Source organism: Chelmon rostratus, chromosome 11, assembly GCF_017976325.1.
Source record: "Chelmon rostratus isolate fCheRos1 chromosome 11, fCheRos1.pri, whole genome shotgun sequence".
NCBI classification, from domain to species: Eukaryota; Metazoa; Chordata; class Actinopteri; order Chaetodontiformes; family Chaetodontidae; genus Chelmon; species Chelmon rostratus.
Genome location: NC_055668.1, coordinates 13,633,155 through 13,657,200, shown reverse-complemented (window position 1 = coordinate 13,657,200; position 24,046 = coordinate 13,633,155). Strand labels below are relative to the sequence as shown.

Genomic DNA, 24,046 nt, shown 5'->3' with positions numbered 1-24,046 from the left:
ACACACACACACACACACACACACCAAAACACCGCCTATGGCCATGCTTACGGGCATCTCATGGTAAATGCATGCAATGTAACTGTTCCATATCACGCTCTCTTCCTGCTGGTGGATATAAATTCCCTCACATTGGCTGTGATTACATTTTCTAAAATCAGTAATGAAAATGGCCAAAACCTCATTGTGTGACTGTCATTCTTTCTTATAAATAACCCCATTTCCATTATGCTGCCTCAGTCTGCGCCACATCTCTTTACATAGCTTACATGTGCATTCTAAATGAATTTCATCCTTTGAATGTCAGCTGCGCCATTCCACTCATGAGATATTTAAAAGTTTATAGCCCCTACGCTTTCAACACTAACAGTTTGTACTGTAATTTGCAAGTAGCGCTGCCCAGTGGAACCGTCAGTCTCTCACTCTTTTCCATGCGTCACCATCCACCAAACAACGCAGTATAAGTGATCTTCTCAGCTGAAACAATAAAACAACTCTAAATGTTTAAAAAAAGTCTAATGTTTGGATCCATCTAGATCATCTTAATGACAAACCATGTCAACAATGCTTTGTCTCTTTAGCCCTCAGCTGTCTGTACAGAACATATGTTACGTGAATTCTTACTCAAACTGTTTGTGTAGTCGATAGCAGGACAGGTTGTTTTTCATGCAAAAGGCACGCTGGCAGATAATGACAGTGGCGTAGTGTGACATCAAATGCATCACCTCTATAAGGCAGGACAGGAAAAGCATTGTGGAAGTGTTCATCCATGTTTCAAATGGCAAAAAGCATGTTGTCATAGCTACCTACTGCATGCATCACACTGCCTCCCTTATCTCTCGCACTGAGAGTGCTTGTGTACAATAAATTTTACAGGTGGGGATGAGGGCCCACACGTTCTGATAGCCTTTCCTCATCTGTACGCATGACATGTGCTTTAAGTAATTACGTAAAAAATGAATGAAGAGACGTTGAGAGAGAGGAAAGCCTGCCTACTCTCACACCTCCACGCACATGGCCAATCGCTGCATGAAATAGTTTCTCAGATTGTCTGTTTCTGGAAGTTACATGTTGTCTCTCGTTTTTTTAGGATTTGATTGACCATCCATCCATCCATCCATCCATCATCCGCAATGCTAAGTTGTAATACTCACTTGTTCTGGTGCTTGGAGCCCTGGAGGTGTGCATGGTACTGCTCAATGGAGTTGAGGACCACACTGCAGACACTGCAGGAGTAACTACTGCGAAGCCCTGGAGAGACAAACACACAGGTACAGAAGCCACTGTGAGGACACTTCGAGTTTCAAGTATGGTTCGTACAAATCCTTAAAAGCTGTCAGCAGCAGCAGCAGCAGCAGCAGCAACAGCAGCAAGGCCAACATGAGCAACAATAAAAATTTGAACTAACACCAAAAAAAAGTTATTTTTATACTCTGCAGTGCAGGGTAATTTTCCTAATTAGAGTGCATCTGGAAAAAGATTTGATTAGACTAATCATTAGCAGAAAGCCATTTACATTTTTAGATCCTTAGATCACTGCCTTATTCTTTCCAGTGCCTGTGTGTGTGTGCGTGTGTGTGTGCGCGTGTGTGTGTGAAGGTACTTTTGAAAACTTGAACTTCAACAGGGTGAGAAGAATTAGGACACTTGGGATAAGAAATGAACGGTGCAGTAGGTTGTGTACATGTGGTGTACTGTGCACGCCTGTGCGCGCACACACATTTGTATTGTGTTGGTGAATGCGTGCTTGAGATGGTGCAGCTCAGACACAGATGTGAACTAATTAGAGGGTTTGCAGGTGGTCGAGATGAACACCCAAAAATAGCTGGCTGAGGATGGAGATACTGACAGAGTGGGGTGAAGAGAGATGGGCGGAGGATTAGGTAGACAGAACGAGTGAAAGGAGGAAATTTCCGGAGAAAAATAATAATGTGCATAAAAAGATGGAGGAGATGGAGACATGGGAAGGATAATGAGTTGTCACACTACAGCAGTGATGCAAAATGCATGCTCGGGGTTAATGATCACAGGAGAGAAATTGAGGTGTGTATGCGCCTCTGAAAAAAGCTCCTCTAATACATGCGGTAACGACAGCATGACAGCACTGATTTCAGAATCTTCTTTCTTCCATGAGGGCATAGGAAATGCTCTCTGTGTCGACGAGGGTAGGGCAATCAGCTGCATGACATAATTGGCTGTGTATTCTCTGTCAGAGTGCTATTTTTGTTTTCTCACATTTTGCTCACTGCAGAGCCGTCACTGCAGAACTTTACCCAGATCAGAGATGAACAACCTTTACGCTGCAGGGTTATATGACAAGACAGTCAAAAATGTACTGCTTGAAGCCTTTTCCCCCCGAGCATGTCCCTGCCCCCCGCTCCCCCTTGTTTGCTTTTTTTTTTCGCCCATTTTCATGTTTGAACGATGAATGTGTAATTCTGGGTGTGGTGACTGCAATCGGGTGATGCTGCCTTTTGTGTGGGCGCCCTTTTCTCCGTTGTCATTACTGTCCTTGAGATTTATGACTCGTCTGTATATTCCATCACCTTTTGACCTTCTGTGGTGGTAATTGGTGAAGTATGTTGTGAGATGAAGTTGTAATATAGTTAGGAGAAGTAGGAGGTCATTTATACTGGGCTAGAGCTGCATAATGTGGCATATCTACTCCCCGCCGTCTCAGAGTCGCTCTGTCTGTTTCAGGGGTGATTAAGGACAAGCAGTCATTTACAAGAAAACCAAGACTGAATTAGTTGCCTGAAGTAAGCACTGTCTTGGCTTAAATGTTGATATTTTGCATCTATTAGGAGCTAATATCTAAGTCTGTGTGTGTGTGTGTGTGTGTGTGTGTGTGTGTGTGTGTGTGTGTGTGTATGTGTGTGTGTGTGTGTGTGAAGGAGAGAAAAAAGAGAGATAGTACATCCTCTTCTGCCAAAATGTCATTACTTCTGTTCTCTCTTAATGAAAAGGCTATTAATTGGAGAGGAGATAATTTGGAAAAGAAAGGAATGATAAGTCTCTCATTCTCCTTTCCTTTCTCTTCCCCGTAATTCTATACGGCTACGAGGATTACACAAAGAGCTCTTTTCTTGTATACACGATTAAGTCTGTTTTAAGTGCGTATGTGTGTGTGTGTGTGTGTGTGTGTGTGCGTGCACAAAGGCAGCTTCCCTGCTTTTAGCCTGATTGATGTCACCTCCCCACTGCCTGACTGAGCAGCGCTGATGCACAACATGCTGCAGTTTGTGTTGGTGCCAGAAAATGTGCTTTGGAACACACGCGCGCACACACATAAATGTACACTTGCGCAGTCGCGTGCACACACACAGACACACACTTTGTTTTGGTTGATAAAGCAGTTCTGGCATAAGACAACACCGTGCCCTAATCCATGTTAATTACATGCAGCGAAAAGTGCGTGCGCAACACAAGTGACAGCATGCAGCGCAGGGTTGTGAATGTGGGGTTTTTTGTGAGCATGAGCAGTATTTGTGAGGGTGTTCTAAGCCTTGTTAATTACACAAGAAGATATGCCAGGGAGAGAGAAACGAGGGGGTGAGATGAGCTAAGGCAGTGGGTGTGGAGCTGTTTGTCGCTGTCGTTTAATGCACAGAGCCTTCTGGCATTGCTGGCACCACCGGTATGGAGACGCCTAAATGCGTGTCAAAATTGTAATGAAAGAGAAAATTATGTTCTTTTCAAGGGCCTTGTTGCAAAGAAATGTAACATCTTCCTGTAGTTTCAGAGCCTGAAATATTTTAACTTAGCCTCAGCTCAGGCGGCATCAGCCCATTTGGAGCGTGATGCGTATGGCTCGTTCTAAGAAGCTCTGCCAAGCTCTAGCTGCAGCTTCTTTTATTTGTGAGTCTCAGAGGGTTTGCAGGTACTGGTCAGTGTTGATGATTGTGAAGTCTGGTGTTGCATGAGCCTTGATGGTTAAACAGTGGGATGGTTTTGAGATACACAGGGAGGAAATGAGCCTCAAGCATGCTATATAACCACCACTGAACATCAAGTTACATATGGATAATTTCATGGAAGACTTTCCTCTATTTTCCACTTCCTTCCTATGGGATGACTGCAACTGGGAGTCTCACTGTAAGGTCTTCATCTATAATTTTATTCACCATGGAGGAAGGATAACAGTTTGCAGAGCTCTTACTACCACTGAGCCTTTGTGCTGTGGTATGCACACCATTAGTTTACCATGTGCTTTGCAAGATTAAAAAGGAACCGGATCCAAAAAGAAGCCCATTGAGATGCAATCAAACCAACAGTCTGCAGCAAAGGCTTGACAGTATGTCTCACAGGAATATATCACAAATACCATAGCAGAGAGGGCCTGAGCGTTGAGTGAGAGTCAGATTGAATCCAAGTGGAATTTTACCAAGCAGCAAACTTTGAAGGACTTATAGGGAGACTAATTAGTTTTGCAGTGAATGTGACAGTAATTGGAAAGACCATCTGTTTTAGACAAAGAATTATCATACACAGGAAACAAACTATGTTTCTGAACTTTTGCTTTTAAACAAAATCACCAGGCTCTTTTACATTTTTCAGCTCAGCGTATTAGTTTGTCTTGTTTGTTCTCTGTCTCATCGTAACCAATTAATAATTCTTAAGGTATTTTCTAAGAATGTATTGATATTCAGGTTGGGTATTGTTTGGACATGTCTGACATCAGTGCTAATGTATTCCTGGATTTCAGGGCTGATATCAAAACCTTTCGAGAAAATTTGAATTACTTTAGTTTGGGACACAACATGCTTTAAAATGCTTATTTCATCATTGTTAAAGTAGCAATAATTAATTTTTGAGACTCTGGGGTAGCATAAAGATTGTAAACACAAATTCGATGTATGAAAAGTCAATATGGTGAACTTGTTGGCAAATATTTGCTTATTTACACATGAAGCAGACATAATGCAGTACCATTCATTTGGGGCGTGTTTCTTTACACCTGACAGGTATATACTCATTATGCACACTCCTTTTAGCATTCCTTTATGGTCTCTGCTAATTCCTGAGAGAAATATATCTTTATATACTATACGGTCCACTTTGTGACATATTTCATGTGCTGGCTGTACATATGGGCTACAATGCCCACAGTATATCTTGTTTATGTGTGCATGTATGTAAGCTTGCTGGTGCGGCTATGTCACAGCGTGTGCTGTCTCATGGGAGAAGAGGTCAGCTCTGTCTCCAAACCCAGGCACACTCATCAATTACACGCTATTTTCTCTGCAGACACATACACTCCAGTCCTAGACACTTATCTCACCGCCTCTAATTCTCTGCTGAGTTTCCAGAGAGAGGAGACAGTGCGCTGGCTCTGTCTTGAGGGGTTTCTACCCCTTTCGTGATTTATGTAAAGACAGAGCTGAGTCAGGCGGGCTCCGTCCCTCGTCAGTTGCCACCCCCTCTGCAACTCCCTTGTACACCTCCATAATCCATCTCCAAGGGTTTTGTCTGGCGTCTAGCCGTGGAAAATAACGACATTCTCCCCCATGAACTGTCTGCACAATTACACCAGAAAAATCCAAGAGTAAGAAACGGTGTCAACAGAAATGTCATGGGGATTTTGTGATATGTTTCAGTATTGAGAGCGTGGAAGGGGGGACAGGAGGTGGAGAGAGTAACGTCGAGAGAATCTGCAAGCACGAGGAAAGGTCAGTATCATCAATAGGACACAACCAGACAATGCAGCGAGGCAGGCTCTGAAGGCACAGTTTGGAGAGTGAGGGAATATCGGTGTGTAAATAATTCACCTGTGCCTCGTGGGGAGCTAATGAGGATGACAGATGAGACATGACGAGAGATCAGAGCCCCTGGTGGTGTACACACACACATTTACACACAAAGCCACCACAGCAACAACAAACAAGGAAACAAGATGGAGTACAGCAGCAGGAAGGGGCTGCAAAAAAAAAAGAGGAAAAGAATGTGAAGAGAAAACAGTTCCACAAAGACAAAAAAAAGACAAAAAGGTAGAGACGAATCTGCACTTGGATGAGGCCGAATTCCTCATTTCTCCCCCTTCCTCTCTCTCTCTCTCTCTCTTTGCTCAGCTGCCGCCTCGCATTCGACCCTCCCTCTGAGATTACGCCCGGCACACCTGTGACTTCACACCTGAAGTGGTGATAAAAGCCAATCAGATGTGAGAATCTTGCGCCAATGGAAACGTGTCTAACTGAAGAGCAAACGACGGCTGACAATGGAGTTGTGTTGCGAAGAACAAAAAGTGTTTCAGACTAAAGGCACTGGAACAAACACTTGATTGATGGCACATATAATACACCACGTCAGCAGCGAGCTCACTTTGCAATCTTAGACCAGTTGCCCTTGAAAAGAAAACGGGTAGTAGATTTTGCAGTGGACCGTCACTCTTCCCTGAGTGCAATTATCCTGGATTAAACAAAAGGAAAATCTGACTTTACATATGTCTAATATATATTTACATTTTTTTTGTGAATGCATCCTGTTGTTACATGTGGAGATGTGGATTCAAAACCTCCCCAAAAACAGCTGAGGTTGTGGGATCTGGGTCACAGTGTGTGGATGGAGGACGATATCCAACATGACACCTCTTAAAGCCTCTGAGCCAGTGTAGGCGGCAACATGACTCATGCTTTTAATATGATTGGCTTCTTGAGATGATGCTTTGTGTCATGGCACCTGGAGCACAAAGCGAACGGCACGGCTTCGGCTCACAGAGGATTTGCATGTGTGTGTGGCAGCGTTAAACCTGTGTGCGTGTGTGTGTGCGGTAGAGGTGTTGTGAGGCACTCGTGCATGCTGGGCTGCATGCTGCAGTAGGATGATGTTGGACTACATCCCTCCTAGGAACCAGAAAAGGAAAGAGCACTTTCTGTGCCAAATACTATTAATAATTTCATTAGAATACCCCTCTGGCAGAAATGTGTGTGTGAGCATGTGAATCAGTGTCCTCTTACTGCTACATTTGTGCATGGAAGTGTTTGCGTGGGAGAGGGGAGGAATAAAGGGGGAGAGAAACACACAGTAATTAATATCCAGGACTCGTTGTGGTAACTGTAATTTGATCTCAGTTTTAGAAATTAATAATATACAGTAAGAATTTTTTCACTAGCTTAACCTTTTTCTCAACTTCCTGATTGGGGCTCATGTTTCAACCCAGACCAGACGTATTAGTGTGTAATGTGTTTTTTTTTTTTAGCTGCCTGAGCTCCTGCACTGATTTCCTCCTAAGCATGCTGTATGCAACATGCCAACAGAGGTTGCGTTACTTTTTTTGACAGTTTTACACGTTGCAACGCTTGCACTAACAAGTGTGAAAGCTATGCTGTAACATGAGGAGACTGTGACCCCAGACAACCGACTTGGAAAGTTTAGACTGTGGCAAGTGGATGACGAATAAGATGTGTCAAGATTTCACTTGGACTGAGATACACAGACAATTAGGGAGAGACAAATATTTGCTTGGGTTGATGGATGAGCTAGCTTTTTCGTTTTACTGACTTTGAGTCCAACCCTTAAAAGTACTCACCCAGTAAACACCTTTCAAACGATACTTGGATTTCCATAAGGTTGGGCACTGATTCAAAAAGCAATGGTTGGATATATTCAGTGAACACACCCAGATTTAGACACTAGTGTCCCCAGTGTGGGTCAAGCTTCAAAAACGCTGCCTCCTGCAGTTACAATAATGCAACTCGATAGCTTTTTTTTTTTTTTTTTTTTTGAACTGGCTCATGTCCTTCAAACTACAACATAGACTTTCAAATAAAAATCTGTAGCCTTCAAGCCCTCAGCCTTCAACCTCACTCAAATTCTTTTCTCGGACTTGACAAAGCTCCTTCCGAGCCACAAATGACGTTAAACGACTGCTTTCAAAGGGTGACTTCAGAGACACTTTGATGTTTAAATGTTTAAAAGTGGCAGACTGCCTTTTCATTCAGGAAAGTGTATATGTTATGTTGGCCCTCCTGCAGAACTTCATAATTCTCCATCTAAATTTAACGATAATTATAAGAAGGTACTCCAGGCATCTGTGGGACATTAATTGTTTACTGTAGAGGGTGTTGATCCGAGGGAGACTGGTTTAATGGAAACACATAGGCTTCAAGGACACAGGAGACAGGTAGTCAGCCGTACTGAGCCAATGTGTGTGTACACATGTACGGTGAATGCGAATAGGCTGATCTTTACAGTAAGTGGCTGATGGTGCTAATTTTATCTGTGAGTAACCGGTGTGGCTTACCTCAGTGTAATATCTGCGAAATGCACACCACATTGAAAGGCATATGAACATTTCAGAAGTCCACCCTCACTGCCACTGATCTTGAATGTGATCTCCCCCTTATCGTCTTTCCTCGTACAAAGTCCTAACACCCGTCCTGCCCTTCACTTGTCACTTGTGTTGGGCTCAGGGCCAAGAGGCTGACCTGTGCTCTCCGTGGCATCCAGACTGCCCGCTAGCTGCTCCAGGAGGCGTGCCCTGGCTGCATTCCTGCGGTGTTTCTTGCCCTCGTAGTGTTGCTGGGCCATCAACGGGTTGTTGAACCAGGCGCCGCACAGGCAACAGTATTTGCCCGCCTCTCTTCCGCCGTTTCCGCCGACCACTGCCATGGGCCAAGGCAGGGCGGGGGGAGGAGGGGGGCACGCAGCAGGATCTGTGGGAACTGGGGTGGACGGGGAGGAATCTCGGGGGAAGAAGTGAACAGATAGGCGAGGAGTGAGGGGTGAGGGATTGCAGGAGGAGGATGGGAGAATAGGCGGAATAGAGTGAGGGAGAATATTAACATGAATTCAAATGCAAATGGAGGTTTAAGGCGACAATGAAATGAAAGTATTTTCACAAGATTACATTAAAGTGAAAATGTCAGGAGATTCATATTCAGATGCACACACACAAACACACATGGAATCTTAAATACATGCCCACGCTCTCACGTTTACACTTAAAAGCTCTAGATTTAGATCGTACTGATTGAGACTGAGAACAAAGAGCAATAGATTGCTGTCGGCCACGTCTGTGGAACATAGATGAGGGTCAGGAGGAAGACGTCAGCACTCCAGGGACCAGTCTGCAAGTGCTTGAAACTGACTTCTTCTCACATCCACTGCACGTCTGAAGCTTCCTGCTTTACCTTTTTTTTTTTTTTTTTACCTACATGCTCTCCTCTCATCTTTCCTCCCTTTTCATCCCTCTCCTCTCTCCTCTTCTCCTCTCTCTTCTGCGCGGGAATGAAAAAACAAAAAGAAATGGCCGGCTTCCAGGTGACCTGCTACTCGTGACATGACACTGGTTACCATGGAGATTGCCCATTAATAGCCAACAGGCACTGACATGTCCGCAGGACGCGGTTGTGGCTCATGCAGCGAAGACTGCGTATGTGCGTGTGGCCGCGCGTGTGTCTGTGTGTGCATGTGGGTGTTTGGGTGGCGGATTGAATGTATAATCCACGTTTGAGAAGACTTGTGAAGGCTCGAGTGTGCGTGTGTGCGCATGAATGAAGCTCCAGAATAGGCTGCTTGTGTGTAAGGTACAGTACGTGTACCAAAGAAATCATCTCTGCTCTAACTGTTTATTTGAACACAGAGAGGGGGTGTTAGGTCCACAGCCAAATTGTGCGAGAAAGCCTCCGATGCCAGATGGCACGTCCAAATGTGCCGCTTCGCCATCTACAATGTGTCAATGACTCCGACTATGACTACACAGCCACAATACCTAACGTTTAAACATTTCATATCACGAACAAAAGCCCACTCACATGCTTTTAAGCCAAAATGAGTCATATCATTTCTTTCACAACAACTCACTGATAACAAACGAAGAGCATACATGAATCGACCAGTGACCATGAGTGTGAAGTGTGTTAGTTCATGTGTGTTTTTTGTGTGCGCGCCTGTGTCGACTTGACTCTAGCCCCTGCGAGCTGATTGGTTGCTCATACCTAGATGTGTCTTCAGGCTCTGTTCACATAGTTACTGTATCTATGGCTGTGTCTCTGCTCATCTCGCCAACCACACCCACTCATATTCCCCTTGCTTGTGTTTGCCTTCGCCACACTATCGTCTCACTTACAAAACGCAGCCCCGTACTCTTTTACTGTCATTTCTTTTCCCTGCAATTAATGTCAAAGACAAGGTCGTCCTATAATCTCTGCTGTTGCGTCCGTGTGTGTTTGCACCCGTGAGTGAAGCTCCTGAGCTCTGACAGCTCTGTGGAAGAGCAGCACGTGCCGAGCAGCAACAGGGAGCGAGCCTTGGATGCGCCCCCCCCCCCATCCCTAGTTTTCCCACCCTTTCTTTTCTCATGACTGTGATCTCTGGAGCAGAAGTAAGTGTTTTTCACGGAACAGGGAGTGTGTGTGATGGTGTGTGTGCAGGAGGGGGAGGAGGAGGCGGCTGTGGTGGTTTGGAGTGTGTTGGGGACGTGACGTGCGAAAGGGGAGGGAACAGGTAAAGTCTCTGCCCTCCACCTCTCACAGGCTTTTCCAACACACACGGCCTTCGCTTTCCCTCTCCTCACTGTGTGGTTTGTCTATGTTTGAGTGTGTTTCTGCATGCATGCTGGTGTCCATGTGTCCTTAGATGCAAATAAATGTCTAACAGGAACGTGCAGGCATCAGTCATCCCGCTTATGTGTGTTTCTGATGATTGCGTGTGCATGCGTGTGTGTTTCTGCGCCCATGTGCACTCAAGGCTGTCAGCTTGGATGTGCATCTTCTGTGGAGCGCTCATCTCAGAGTGATCATGAAGGCTACTTTTGACTTTAATCTCTCCTGAAATCTTTTTCTTCTCTCCCAGGTCACTCTTTCATCTCTTCTTGCTCTCTTGTTTCTTTTCCTCCAGGTCCCACTGTCACAAAACCGCGGAAAACTCCGAGGCAGCGGCTGTACAGACGTGACACTTTTCCAAAGTAGGCCAAAGTTTAGCAAAAGTCACTCAGGGGCTTGATTATAACACTCCATTATGTAGTGATTGTGTGTTTATGGCTCTTTGAATTTTCACTTTAAATCCAATTTGAATCACATTATGTAAAGCTCCCCTGGAGACGACTCACCAGAACTGACACTTTAAAAAATGCTCATCTTAAACAATCATGAGCCTGAAAAAAGAATCAATTCGCGTATGTCTTGATTTGTTAGGGAGGTTTTTCTATTAATCATAAGACTTCTGTAAATTAAAGGCTGCGTGTTTGTTTCTTCACCTTCAGAGTTTTACTTCTTCGGCCTGTGGCATGTTAGCACTACACTCTTTCCCCCTCTGATATCCAGGCTAGACGTTTTGACTGAAGCATGACCAAAACTTTCAAAATCCACCTCAGATGAGAATATAAGCTTTGAACTAAAAATAGTTCTCAGCTCAGGCATACGCGTCACAAATTAAAAAGTCTGGATGACGCAGGCGTTTGCAAGCTGAGGCGAGCGTGTGGTTTTATGACCAAGTTAATTACCCCGGTCTTCAGTGAAGCTCTGTGTGCAAACATCAAGATTGGAATCCAATATAGCTATTGATCAGCCAGGCCTGAAAGGGCTGATCACCAGAGTGTCAGTTAATAGTCTGATGATTGAGAAATTGCATTTGTCAAGCTTTTACTGTCCTGTCTGACCTGACACACACCAGCTAGCTGAAAGAATCAGTTTAATACTTTATTCTCTTTGTTTCTAAAAATCCAACCAGCACGCCCTCACCCCCTTGTCTTCTTTAGAGAGCATCCAAGTAGTTTAAGCTACATGGCTCTAACAGTGCATGTTCAGACGTGTTGTTGCTAAAATCAAACCCCGACAGCGAGACAGGTCGAAGGCATGAGATACCTGTGTTTGTAGGGCTGGTCATGGCTGTGGGTAGGTTGGGCGGCTCCCCCAGCACCAGGCGGACTCTCTTGGCGTGGGTTTTGCCCTGGTAGTGGGACTGGGCCACAATGGCGGAGGTGAAGAACATGTTGCACAAGGTACAACACTTATTCCGGTCCACCTCTGTCTCTGCACAGTCCTACAGGAGGAGAGGAGGGAGAGATGGTGAAAGAGAGTGTTGGGTGGGAGAGGTGTTGTGAGAGATAAAATGCATCTCAGGGGAGGCGAGGGTAAGGGAAGTGAAAAGGAAAAGAGATTGGTGGAGGTGAAGGAAGGAATGATGTGAAAAGAGAGGTGGGAAGAAGTGAAGGTGAGAAAAGGAGAGAAGACAGACAGGGGGAGATGAGAAATGGAGAGATACACTTTGCACTGACCTCCCTGAGCTTTGTCTTTTTCTCCTTCTCTCTCCCTCTCTCTCCCTCTCTCCCTCTCTCTCTCTCTCACACACACACACACACACACGCACACACACTCAAGCAAAGAGAGGGCTGATCAAATATTCATCTGTCTCTCTGGGCTGAGACTGTGGCTTGGCCCTTTCACCGCTGCTGGTTCATTACTAATGATGAGGGCGAGTTGCTCCCCACGGGAGAGCGGGAGCACAAACAAAAAGACCAACCGCCTGATTGACACAAATAAACACACACACATGCAAACACACGAGATCATACGCACACGCACACACAGAGAATTCAAGCAATATTACTCCACTCTAACTCTTTTCTGTGCTTTTGCCCATCAGTATTGAAAAACTAACTAAAAGACAAACTCAAATACAGTTTAGGCTGCATGCCAGGAAAATTACCAGTCCAGTCTTTTTTTTTTTAGAAATTATCTGAAATTGCAGTAATGATTGAGGGAATCGTGGTACTTGTCTATAAACCTTGCTATTAATGGACACAAATGTTTCAAAACTAAGAAGATCTGAGAAACACCCCCATAGAAACTCTTTTTGAACGCACAGCTAGGATTATGTGAACAATGCAGGACATCAGAAGATTAGAGAGCAAGGACCTGCAACCAGAAACAGATTCTGGACAGAGTCCACATTCTCAAAGTCTCTTTTTGGTCTGGGGTTTAGGAAATCAAAGTGCTACAGCATACAGTGATATATCATCGCATGCTTTCAACGCTGCTGCAGCAGTTGCACGGCATTGCCCCCATGCACCCAGCAAGGTTTAGAAAGATATGCCTCTCTGAGTTTGGTGAGCCTTCACAAAGACCTGACCTCAACCCCATCCAACACCTTTGGGACGAATTAGGACAGACTGTGAGCCGGGCCTCATCATCCAACAGCGGTGCCTGACCTCACTAATACTCTTGTGGCTGAATGGGAGCAAATCCCTCAGACAGGTTTGTGGACAGCCTTGCCACAGGAGTGGAGGCTGTTGTAGCGGCGTACTTATGTCCATAGTTTTGGAACAAGATCGCTTGTAAACACAAACACATATGGGTGTAGTGTTTGGCAGCCCACATACCTCAATATATGAATTAAAAGAGGGACAACGTGAAATAAAAAACCAACCATAGATTAAATACAGTATGTTTGTGTCTTTGAAGAGTAGCAATGTTTCACGCCTTCAGTGCAACATTTAAATTTCACACTTTCACAACTTCCCCCTCCAGTTTCTTTCTTCTACTCGCTGCTCACATTGAACCTCCACCTTCTCACGTCTGTTCATCCACACTTTTGTTCTCTCTGTCTCTGCTTCTTCTCAGCTCTCTCTATTTGTTCCCACATCTCTTCTTTCTTTCTTTCTTTCTTTCTTTCTTTCTTTCTTTCTTTCTTTCTACACCAGTGCTCTCTCTATGTCCAGGTGTCAAGTCGAGTTGGAGGAGAGAAACCTCCGTCTCTGCGAGAGGGAGAACAATAATAGAAAAGTGTCTGCGACACCAAATCTGTGTGTGTGTGCGCTGTGTCCCTGTGGATGAATGTGTGTGTGTCTTGTGTCAGCCCTGGTTAGCATCACAGGCGGTGGATATGAGAGTTAAGGACACCTTTACCTTCCAGGCTTAGCTTTGTCTCTCAGCTGTCCCATCTCCCTCTCTGTTCTTCTTCTCTCTCGTCTTTCTCTCTCACTCTCTTCCTCTCTTGCTTTTTTGTCTTTTTGCCTTGCTTTCACTCTCAGCCTTTTTCTAACTCTTCCACCCCCCACCCCCCACCCCCCTCTGGGCACCAGTCTCAGTGACTCTGTGTGTTGTGGGATGAAATATTTATCTGTATTGGCAGGCCCTCGCCACCCCCTCTCCTCCTCCCCCTCTACCGCCTCGCCTCCTCTCCTCCCCCGTGTCTGTTCCTGCTGTGATCATGTTAAAGGCTTTCTCTGAACTGTTCCATACCCCCCCTCTCCCCTCCATCTCCACCAGTAACTCACTTCCCTTCTCTTTCTCACTTGGTACAAATTCATTTCATTGTGCTTTATTAGCACATGAGGCGTTTTCCATCCAAATGTATGGCAAATTCTACCTGAATTTCTCAGCAAACGAAAAAGCGAGTGAATGTTTGTTTCCATCCACTACTGTGATACAATTATTAGTAGTTATTTCATCAAGATAAGTAGGTGGTGCAGATTTTCCAGTCGAGTGCAATTATGCCATTTTAGAAGAAGAGGGCGCAACAAGATGACATAATTAAATGAGCGCCAGTTAAACCTCAAGCGGTGAAAAACAATCTAGAAAACAGTTTTTTTATGCACAAATTGAAAATGTGCATGAACACATTGGGATGGAAACGCACTTATTGTCTCATGTTGCCACAGGACGAGAAAGAAAGCGCGTGCATATTTGTCTGTGTGTGTGCGAGTGTGTTTGTATGTAAAATAAAACCAGCTTATCTATATTTATCCCATGATCTTTATTCATGATTGTATCATGAGAGACAGAGTACCCATGAGGACACTTCCTCTCCTCTCCTCCCTCAATTCATCCATCCCTCTTACATTTCCCCCACTCCCTCATTACCATCCCTCCTCATTCCGGTCCTCCCTAATGTGTACTTTCTGCTCCTCCTCTCCACCACAGCTCATCCTATTGTTCTTTCCCTCCAACGCCCCCCCCTCGCCTACTTTGTCTACATCCTCCCTCCCCATGGGCAGCGATGCTGAGATCTTGTTCTACCCAAATCTCGTTGTACCAGGATGAGGAAAATTAACCGCAGTGAACCGATGTCCCACAACTGAGTGGTTTTTGACTGAGGACGAAGCGGCTGAGATGACTCTCTGTGGCAGCCGAGCAGTGGTCTCACCTGTCAAAACACGCTCAAAAGCAAAAGAAGTCGACAGAGGCGGAACTGAAACACAGAGAAGCATCTACTTGAAAGACGAAGGCAATGCAAATCCTGACACTCAATGACAGATGCTACACCAGGGATTTAGTGACAGCGCAGGGATTGTTTAAAAAATTTTAAACAATCTCAACTGTGGGTGGGTGACTGACATATGAATAATTACCAGCTCATTACAGCTGCCACTCTACTGAACCACTTTAAACAACAAACAGCATCTCTGACTCACTGTTTTCCTCCATCGTCTGTCTCCCCTGAAAGTCATCAACCTTTCTGTTTTCTCACTTTTGATTTCTAGATTCCTCGCATCGCTCATTTCAATATTCCTCTCTGTGTTTTGTTCCTGACTGTCTCTTCCTGTCGCACCTCACACATCTGTTGAGAACCGCTTTGCGTGCGACCTAATTGTCACGAGCGTTTCTGTTTGCAGCACACGCTGCGTATGGGCCTGACAGTGACGTCTGTATCTCAGAATATTTTATGTTTGGGTGGCTTCATCCTCCTCGTGCACCTAACAATAGACTCCTAATTAGCTGCGTTAATCTTCCTCCCCTTCTGCTTTGCTTTCTCTGTGCTTCTCCTAACTTCTCCTACTGCTCTGTGTTGAGGCGCTGTGGGAAACATTGCTAAATATACACATGGAGCAGCACAGGGAAACAGACACTCTCATTTGGAGTTTGAAGAAGCGCTGAAAGTGTAAATTGAAAGGAGCGATGGTGCAAATATGGCATTAGAGGAGAATAAAAGGCGAGGAAAAGAGCATTTGTTATCTCTTGCCCTTTGCGCAAGTACAAACTGCTCAGATGGAGAGAAAGAGCAGGGTGGAGAATGGGGGAGAAAAAAGGATAAAGTCCCCCTCCCCTTTCATCTGGGAGCACCTTTACGACCTACTTTCTCTGTTTGTTCTGTGACAAACACTTTTACCTACACACAAACACACAAACCTGAAGGCATGGCATTTTACAGTGGGTAGAAGCTGGCATTTGATTTGACTTGGCGAAAATCCCTCTCTGCCGTTCCCATTGGACTGCACCATGTCAATCAGTACGAGAACTGAGGGGCAAAAACACTAAGATGGCGTGCAGAGAAAAGAAAGTTCCCCAGGGGAGAAAAAAAAAAGATGAAAGAAGCAAAGTTTATCTGAAATTGAATGGTGATTATTTCATCTCTGGAGAACTGCTCCATCTTACGTTTTTCCAGCATTGTCAGATAATCAATGTCACATCTCTGTGTGAAAGGTTATGAACAAAGTGCTGGCTGTGGCGCTCACAGTGCGTTACAGTATGGCAGATGAGGTGAGCGTGTGAATGTGTGTGTGCACGTTGCCTTTTTGTGTGTATTCAGTGTCCCACATGAGGTGAAAGCCAGGAGGGGCTGAGTCATGTCTTATTCACTTAGGGAGACAGATGGAGACGCAGGTGTGTATATTTCTACAGTATGTGTGAGTGTGTTTGTAAACCCATGTGCCCTTGACATGCCTGCAGTGTTTCATGAGTATCGGCGGCACCTTTTTACGTCTTATTGTACAGCTTGTGATAAGGAGCACATTCAACAGAGTCTTACATTTTGAAATGATTCCCAGTTTGTTTTAACTCACATTCAATGTAGAATCGTTTCGCGGTGGCAATTCCTGCTTTCAGTTCAGTCTGACGCTTCAAAAATGTTGCATTTACTTAATTTTTGTTTGCCTGTAGAATAGACACAAGCTGCCCATATGCTGCTTGTGGGATGATGGAACAGCTTCGGGGTAAAAAGCCTCTCCCCACGACTTTCTGACAGTGGCCGAAAATTCACACAGCGATTGTCCAGGTGTGTGGAGGTGAGAAAGTAAGCTGGATTTGAACCTCTCCCTCAAGATCTGCTTCCAGGAGAGACTGTCTAAACATGTGCCCTGTTATTGCTACATTTATGCAACTATCACTTCTCTTTGATAGCCGGCTTCTCACTCTGCTGCTAAGTGTGGCTGGTAGGAACAGCTACAGCATAAACACCTCATACAAATAAGATCTTTTCAAGCATGTCCTGGCCCTTGTTTCCTAATCCAGCATTAATCTCATTTTTTCTGTGGGTTAAAAAGGGTAATGACAGGATCTTCTATAATGGATCTCGAAATTTAGGCTTATATAACAGTGTTTGATGCACATGGTCGAAGGAAATAGTGTGAGGATGGAGACGCACTACAGTCCATGTGACTCTGTACTTTGGGGGACAAAACCTTCCCTGGACATTCGGAAGTTCTGGTTAGTAAAACATAAAAAGACCAAGTCAAAGGTATCACATACCAACAAAGAGCATCAATGTATCAACACGCGTGGCCTAAAGCAGTAACTCGGAACTGCTGCATGCTTGTTATTGGTCCACAAAGATGTGACCACAACAGATAGCTCCTACCCAACTTGGTTATTTTGGCTCCATATATTTGTAATGCATTAATCCAGGTCTGTCTTCATGCTGTAGCCCTGCTGGATTTATGGATTTGATCTTTAATCTGTCTCCTTTCAAGATGATGCTTGTAGCTCTGAATATTATTTGTCAGGGTTTTCAACTTTTCACTTCACATTCATCAAGTGCAACCTGAGATCAGTTACACTTGGGACGTTTTAGTTCCTTTGTTTTTATTGTGGATTTCCTGTCAGCGGAGGATAGAAGGTCATTGCCGCACTGAGCTAATTGGCCCTGCACTACGGCCCAGGGTCTTGGCTCTGACACTGCACCGTTTTTGGAGATGCTCCACCTCTTCCCCTCCTCTGTCCTCTCTGGCACAGCTAGATTTGTCAGTTAGTTTGATAAGCTTTATTTTTCCACCAGCTGTGTCCTCAAAGTGTGTACTGTATGTATTCTGTGTGTGCGCCTATGTGTGTATTATGCCATGTGGGACTTACAGGCTTGCCGGATAAATTGGGCACACAATGTACCGTAGTAAAGCTCCCGCTTCACAATAGTCTATTGCGTTCACGTTTCTTTTCAGCGACACACACACAAAGACAGACACTAACACACACGACTGACAAACAGTGAAAATTTAATCAACAGCGAAATAGCAGATGTGCTTTATGTTCAAAACCCAACAAGTCACTGTGGATGCAGATGCAACGTCAGCATGTGCTCCAACAGGGCCCTGGAAATATACAGACACAATGGCCAACCTACAGCACACAGACACACACAAACATCGGTAATGCACTGACCTCTCTAGCCATGGCCTGCAATAGTCAGATATAGAGCTGCTTGGTGGCATCTGCCTCAACTAAATCTTACTAGAAACACCATAGCTAAGGCACAACCTCTCTTGGGAGAATTATGGCACAATAACAGCACACAACAGATCAAACAACTATTCCCATGAGCACTTGGCTGCAATGGCCAAGCCTGAGCATGGACAGGCCTAGTAAAGGATTAGACTGAGGCAAGGCAGCTCAGGTTTTTTTCATCCACATACATGAAAGCATGCTGCAAATTCACACATTTCAGCATTCAAACAATTGTCCTTCCGAACACATGTTTGAAGTTATTTCAGTTTGTGATTACACTGCCGCTTAATTCTTGAATTAATCTTAAAAGCTCTGAAGTGAGAATGAGGATACAAATGTTCATTTGAGGTGAGAAAATCTCATTAACATTGTGTGTTATGCGACGCAGACACAGAAACACACACGCACACACAGTGAGAGCGTACTGGGTTATCTGGCCTCAGCCTCTTGGAAGGTGGTCCTCCGTCTTCAGGGTGAAGCATGTAGAACAGACGTACCTTGTTGGCATGTTTCTTACTCTGAGAGAAAGAAAGAGAGGAAGGGTGTCAGCCAGTGAACTGAGTTTTATTTTGTCAGGTCGGCCAAGTACAAAAAAAAAAAAAGAAAGAAAGAAAAGAAAATCAATGATCGTCACTTCACCTTGGCAACTCCCCCCAAGCTCTTATCTCTGTTTCAGCTGATGATGCTTGCAGACATTTTGCCCCCGGCTAGGTGACTAATGGCCTGGGACAGCCTCAGATTTCTGGGAGCCCTGAGTAAGATGTTGGGCAGGGGAAGTGCTGCAGGGTTAAGGACTCTTGAGCACACCTGCAAACACTAGCCCTGTAAAGCGCTGAAGAAAGCGAGGGAGTAATCTGGAGGGATCAAATAACTGTAAAATCTAAATGGTGATATTCTGGTTCCTTAGAAATAAAAAACGCAACAGTCTTTTGGGGGAATCAACGATTAAAAGAATTATAGAGAAGATATTTTTTAAAAGCAGATAATAGATTAGAAGTAGTCTGCATAATATTAAAAGCTTCCGGTGAAAAGATGGTTCAGCTACATAACTGCTGTTGATGGTTGTTGTGCTGCTTATTTAGTTAGTGCTGCATTGTTTTCGCCCCACCTGACTGAGCTATAATAAGTCAAGGTATACAGTGTGTTTACAGGAAAGGACAGTTAGCTCTCCTTGAAGCTGCTAACTGTCGCTTTAATGCAAAACAATGGAAATCACTGGACACACTGCAGGGTAAAGATTAGTGCATGTGCACATGTTGAGACAGCTCTGTGTGTTTGCGTACGAGTTTGACACAGCTATCTTGCTCCATACATAGCATTTTACTGGCGTGCTCTGACCTTCACTCCTTTCTACTACACAACATCTATTATTATCTATAAATTCCGCTGCTGGTGCAATTTCCCAGAAGCAAGTGTTGGCAGTCTGCATCTTTACTGCCACATATGCAGCCCAGTACACATTACTGCATGACAGAGCGCAGGGACACGAGTCAAGATTGTGATTGTGAAATGCATCAAGGGGGAAAATGTTGATTAATGAGAGACGGAGGTGATTAAATTAGAATGAGACGATTTGTCAGATGTATCCAGGTGTCTTTGTCCGGAACTGGAATTCCCTGTGGGGGAGTAACTTTACGGTTTAATCCACATGATTTGTGGAATGAAGTTTTGTAGATGAGGATGTAGTTGTAAGTTTGAGTCTGTGATGCTCAACAGCACAAAAAAAGAAGGCGAATGGGAGACTCTGACAAGACACTGTACTTGCTGCTCCAGTGCTTAGATTGGATCCGCTGCCCTCGGGACAAAAAAAGCCCCCTCGCCCCACCCACCACTTGTCAGACTACTTTAATGCATTTTGTCAGTGCTTGTGTGTGTGTATCTGAGTGTATGCTTGTGTTGATAGGTGTATAAATGGTCATGCAGTAGATGGCTCTAGGATGTGGGCTAAAAGCGGGACCTTGTGTCACCATGGTTACCCTGCACTGACCCTCAGTGCTCACCCTACTCTAATGGACTATGCATGTCTCTCCATCTCTTCTGTCTCGGTTTTTCCCAGTGACAAATAAAGCCGGAGGAGACAGACAGGGCAGAGGACAATTTAAAAAAAAAGAAAGTCTGCCACATCATCCTTGTGTGATTGTGTATACATGCAGAATGTACATCTCTCAGTCATACAAGGTCAGATTCACATCCTTAACACCAAGCAGCCTCACTGCTTTCTGACAATATCCGACAGTAGTGTGTGACAGTGGTGTGTACTGATTAAAGTTTTGTTGTGGCATTTATTTTGATCCCTGAACAGTTTGAAGATGCTAAAGCTTTTGTTTTGCTTGTAGTTTAGTTGAGTCATCCATGTTTATGTGTCATGGTTGTATTGTAGGAGCGGGATACCGGACCCAAAGATGGCAGCTATTCAGTTAAATCGGAATTGCTCACCTAGTGCATTCACTAAAAAAAGTTTCTATCCTCAGGGTTGTTTCCATAGACTGAATAAAATATGGACATACTCTCTGTGACGTCACCAACAGATTTCTGTGAAGCTCTGTGACAGCAGCTCCGGCCATCATCATCTTGGCAGTGCCGGTATAAAACTCCTGGTGGAGCGTGGGTGCACTGGAGGCCAGGTCAAATGAAGCCCAGTTGCTTAAACATAGCAGCTAGCTGTCACTCAAAGCAGCCATGGCCATAATTATTCATAACATTAAGCCTTTATATAATTTAAAAACTGAGTTATATAAAAATTCAACCCCCGTACAGTTGTCAGGACCAGGGAAATTAGCTACAGAGACCAGCAACATTTTTGGTAACAGGCTGTAAACATGTTACAACATTATTGCTGTAAAGTTGGGCATTTTAATACGGGGGTCTATGGGGATTGACTCTCTAACGGCAAAAGTGCAGTTTTTGGCAAAGTGGCTTCATTTTTCAGCCCTGGAGGTTGCTGCCTGGTCACTTCCAGGGGTATGCAGCTTGTTCAATATGCACAGTAGTGTTAATCCAACATAGACTACACTTACTTAAAGAACAAAGACAACACAAGGGAAAAACACTCACTAGTGGCATAGGGCAATGGCAAGGATTCACAGACAAAGACTGAGGGGAAGACACGGCTTAAATACACACGGGAACACACCTAATGACACACAGGTGAAACAAATCAGATAATTACAAAACACAGGGGAAAACACAGGAAGTAAAGTAAAAGAAGAAAAATAACGTGAACCTTCAAAATAAAACAGGATGTGACAAAAACAGATTATGACAACACAAAAGGAGAAACAAAAAAACAGGCGTGCCAAGCACGGATCATGACACTTTTAATGAATTTGGTGTAGCACAACAGTGCACTAGTCTCACACTGGGGCAACTCTCCTCCTTGTTTACAGTGAGTCATGAGAAATGGACGTAGCTTTTCTCCAATAGAATATCTGACTGCGCATACAGCCACAAAGTCTTAAATGACCTCGGGTCTGCCGATGTGTTTGCACTTCTGAGAGTCTGTTGAAGTGATGAGCTTTTGCTGGTGTGCTGCTTCTCTCTCAGAGGACCTCTTCCATATGATTGTGTGTGTCTGTGTGTGTGTGTGTGTGTGAAGCCAAAACATAGCAGCATAGTTTTTATTCTTTTCATTCTGCTTAGGCGCTTGAATAAACGCTCATAATGGGAGGGAAAACACAATTTTTATAAATTGCATCCACATTTTGGCATATTCCACAAGTTTTACAGTTGGTTCAGTTTTTATTATCACATTCTGCACTTTTGTCCATGTTCTCTGCATCATGGAAATCATAGAGTCTTTCATTACTTCCATCTTTTGGACTGTAGTGGGGATGGATTGCATAATATTTATAATCTGGCCTACAGAGATGCATATATATGTAGGCAAAAAGTGTATGTGAATGTGTATGAAGATCAATCACATCTGGGGACTCGAAAGGCTTTCAAAAAGAGGTTGTGACCCCTTTTTAACCCTTCCTGTGTAAGACACTCATTTAACCTGTGAATGACTTCAATACAAATATGCAAATAAAGATGCCTTCCCTCGCCTTCTACCCTTATTGACTCTAACATGTAAAAACTTCCTGCCCTCAAATGATTTCTTGTCTTGTTCCCGTGATCTACGGACCACTACAGAGACCTTTGGTAAAAGGTGACACTGAGGACACACGGTGAATCAACTGGCCTGTTTGTCTGCACAACTCAGGGCTATGTGTTTTTCAGACTTGGGTCGAGAGACAGAAATAGACTATTTTCAAGTGAATGTGGATGCTACACATGTGTGCAGACACATACACACTGCTCTTGTCCTTGCTTAATTCTCTCCAGATAAGGGCCTTGTCCTCATTAGTCTGCTTGTTAATGCCAATTGGGTCTTGTAATCAAGGACGACCTCAATGTAGTACTACATGCAAGCGTGCATGAATATGTTCCCGTGCACACACATACACACATGCACACTCAGTAGTTAAATAATGCACCAGGCTGATTATTTAATGCCCATTCATTAATTTACTCTCAGGGAGTCTGCTGAGAGGTAGACAACATTAAAACAAAGTGTGTGTGTGTGTGTGTGTGTGTGTGTGTGTGTGTGTGCGCACAAGTGACTACCATTACCATGCTGCATTAAGTCTATGTATAATAGATGAGCACTGTTTTGAACGGCACAAGCACAAATTGGTACAAATAAGGCTGATGCAAAGTGTACGGTGCAGGAATCTGCCTGTCAAAGCAGTGATCGTAGCATCACAACAATTTCTTTTTCCTTTGTGCGAATGTTCCTGTATGAACAGAGACGGACTCACCTCGTAGTGAGCGGTGCGCTGGGACTCGGAGATGAGCTGGGCATTGCAGATGTTACAATAGCTCTCTGTGAACAAGCCTCCATCCACGACGCCCGCAGACTTCATCTTCATCTGAGACTACACAAACACATACCCCCCCCCAAACATACGCAAATATGAATATGATTAAAAGGCAGGGCGGAATAAAATGCCAGTGAGCCTCATAGTGTGTGTTAGAGTTGCGTGAGCATGCGTGTGTCTCATCTTAATTTAAGACTAGTTTTCCTTCAGAGTGACAAATTCATTATGACATTTCAGCCCAAAATATGTTGATCCTCTCTGTCAGAACATCCTCATGGATGATTTTGGCTCCAATCTTGGAAACAATGGCCTGAGGCTCTGGCTTGAGTTTCTGCATTTCACTTAGTAATAATCTGTTAAATATATATATATTTTAATTTTTGGAATCACGTAGAAACACTGAACATGCAGACCAAATGCACTATACAACTATAATGCACTACTGGGATTTTTATTTATAGAGGTGCATCACGTTTTATGTATGTATGTATGTTTAGTGTATATGTTGGTGTATTGTTTTAATACAATTAGTAACTCCCTGTGAATTGAACAGTGGTGATGATAGAAACTTCCCTCCTCTGCCTTCAGTAATCCAAATTAAACAAAGTGCAGCAACATTGTTTGAAAGTTAAAGAAGGTTTAAGAAACTTGTGTTTGTCAGCTATCTTCAGCTACCTCAGCTGTCAAAGTTGGAAATGGGGAGTTGCAGTAGCAGTATTAGGAGTTTTGTATACAGTCTTCAGTTTGAACTCTACCCCGTGGCTACATTCATAACTTGCCAACGGTTATTGTGCAATGGGCTCTAGTGAG

At 44.1% G+C, this 24,046-nt stretch overlaps 1 protein-coding gene across 1 annotated transcript; it reads right to left on the bottom strand.

The window, feature by feature from the left end:
• Positions 1–1,150: 1,150 nt before the first annotated feature.
• Positions 1,151–23,281, bottom strand: zgc:171482 (zinc finger protein). The gene is made up of 5 exons (XM_041948085.1): positions 23,177–23,281; positions 18,800–18,892; positions 11,802–11,979; positions 8,424–8,660; positions 1,151–1,251 (listed from the first exon to the last, which is right to left on the bottom strand). Exons 1-5 carry the CDS (start codon positions 23,279–23,281, stop codon positions 1,151–1,153), a joined length of 714 nt encoding a protein of 237 aa, XP_041804019.1.
• Between the last annotated feature and the right edge of the window lie 765 nt (positions 23,282–24,046).

Bases quoted from the DNA above. Each gene is read 5' to 3' on its own strand.
- zgc:171482 (XM_041948085.1), bottom strand. From the start codon at position 23,281: ATGAAGTCTGCGGGCGTCGTGGATGGAGGCTTGTTCACAGAGAGCTAT. The intron at 18,893-23,176 runs GTGAGTCCGTCT...TCTTTCTCTCAG, and splicing joins AGCGCACCGCTCACTACGAG to AGTAAGAAACATGCCAACAA. The intron at 11,980-18,799 runs GTACGCTCTCAC...CTCCTCCTGTAG, and splicing joins GGCTGAGGCCAGATAACCCA to GACTGTGCAGAGACAGAGGT.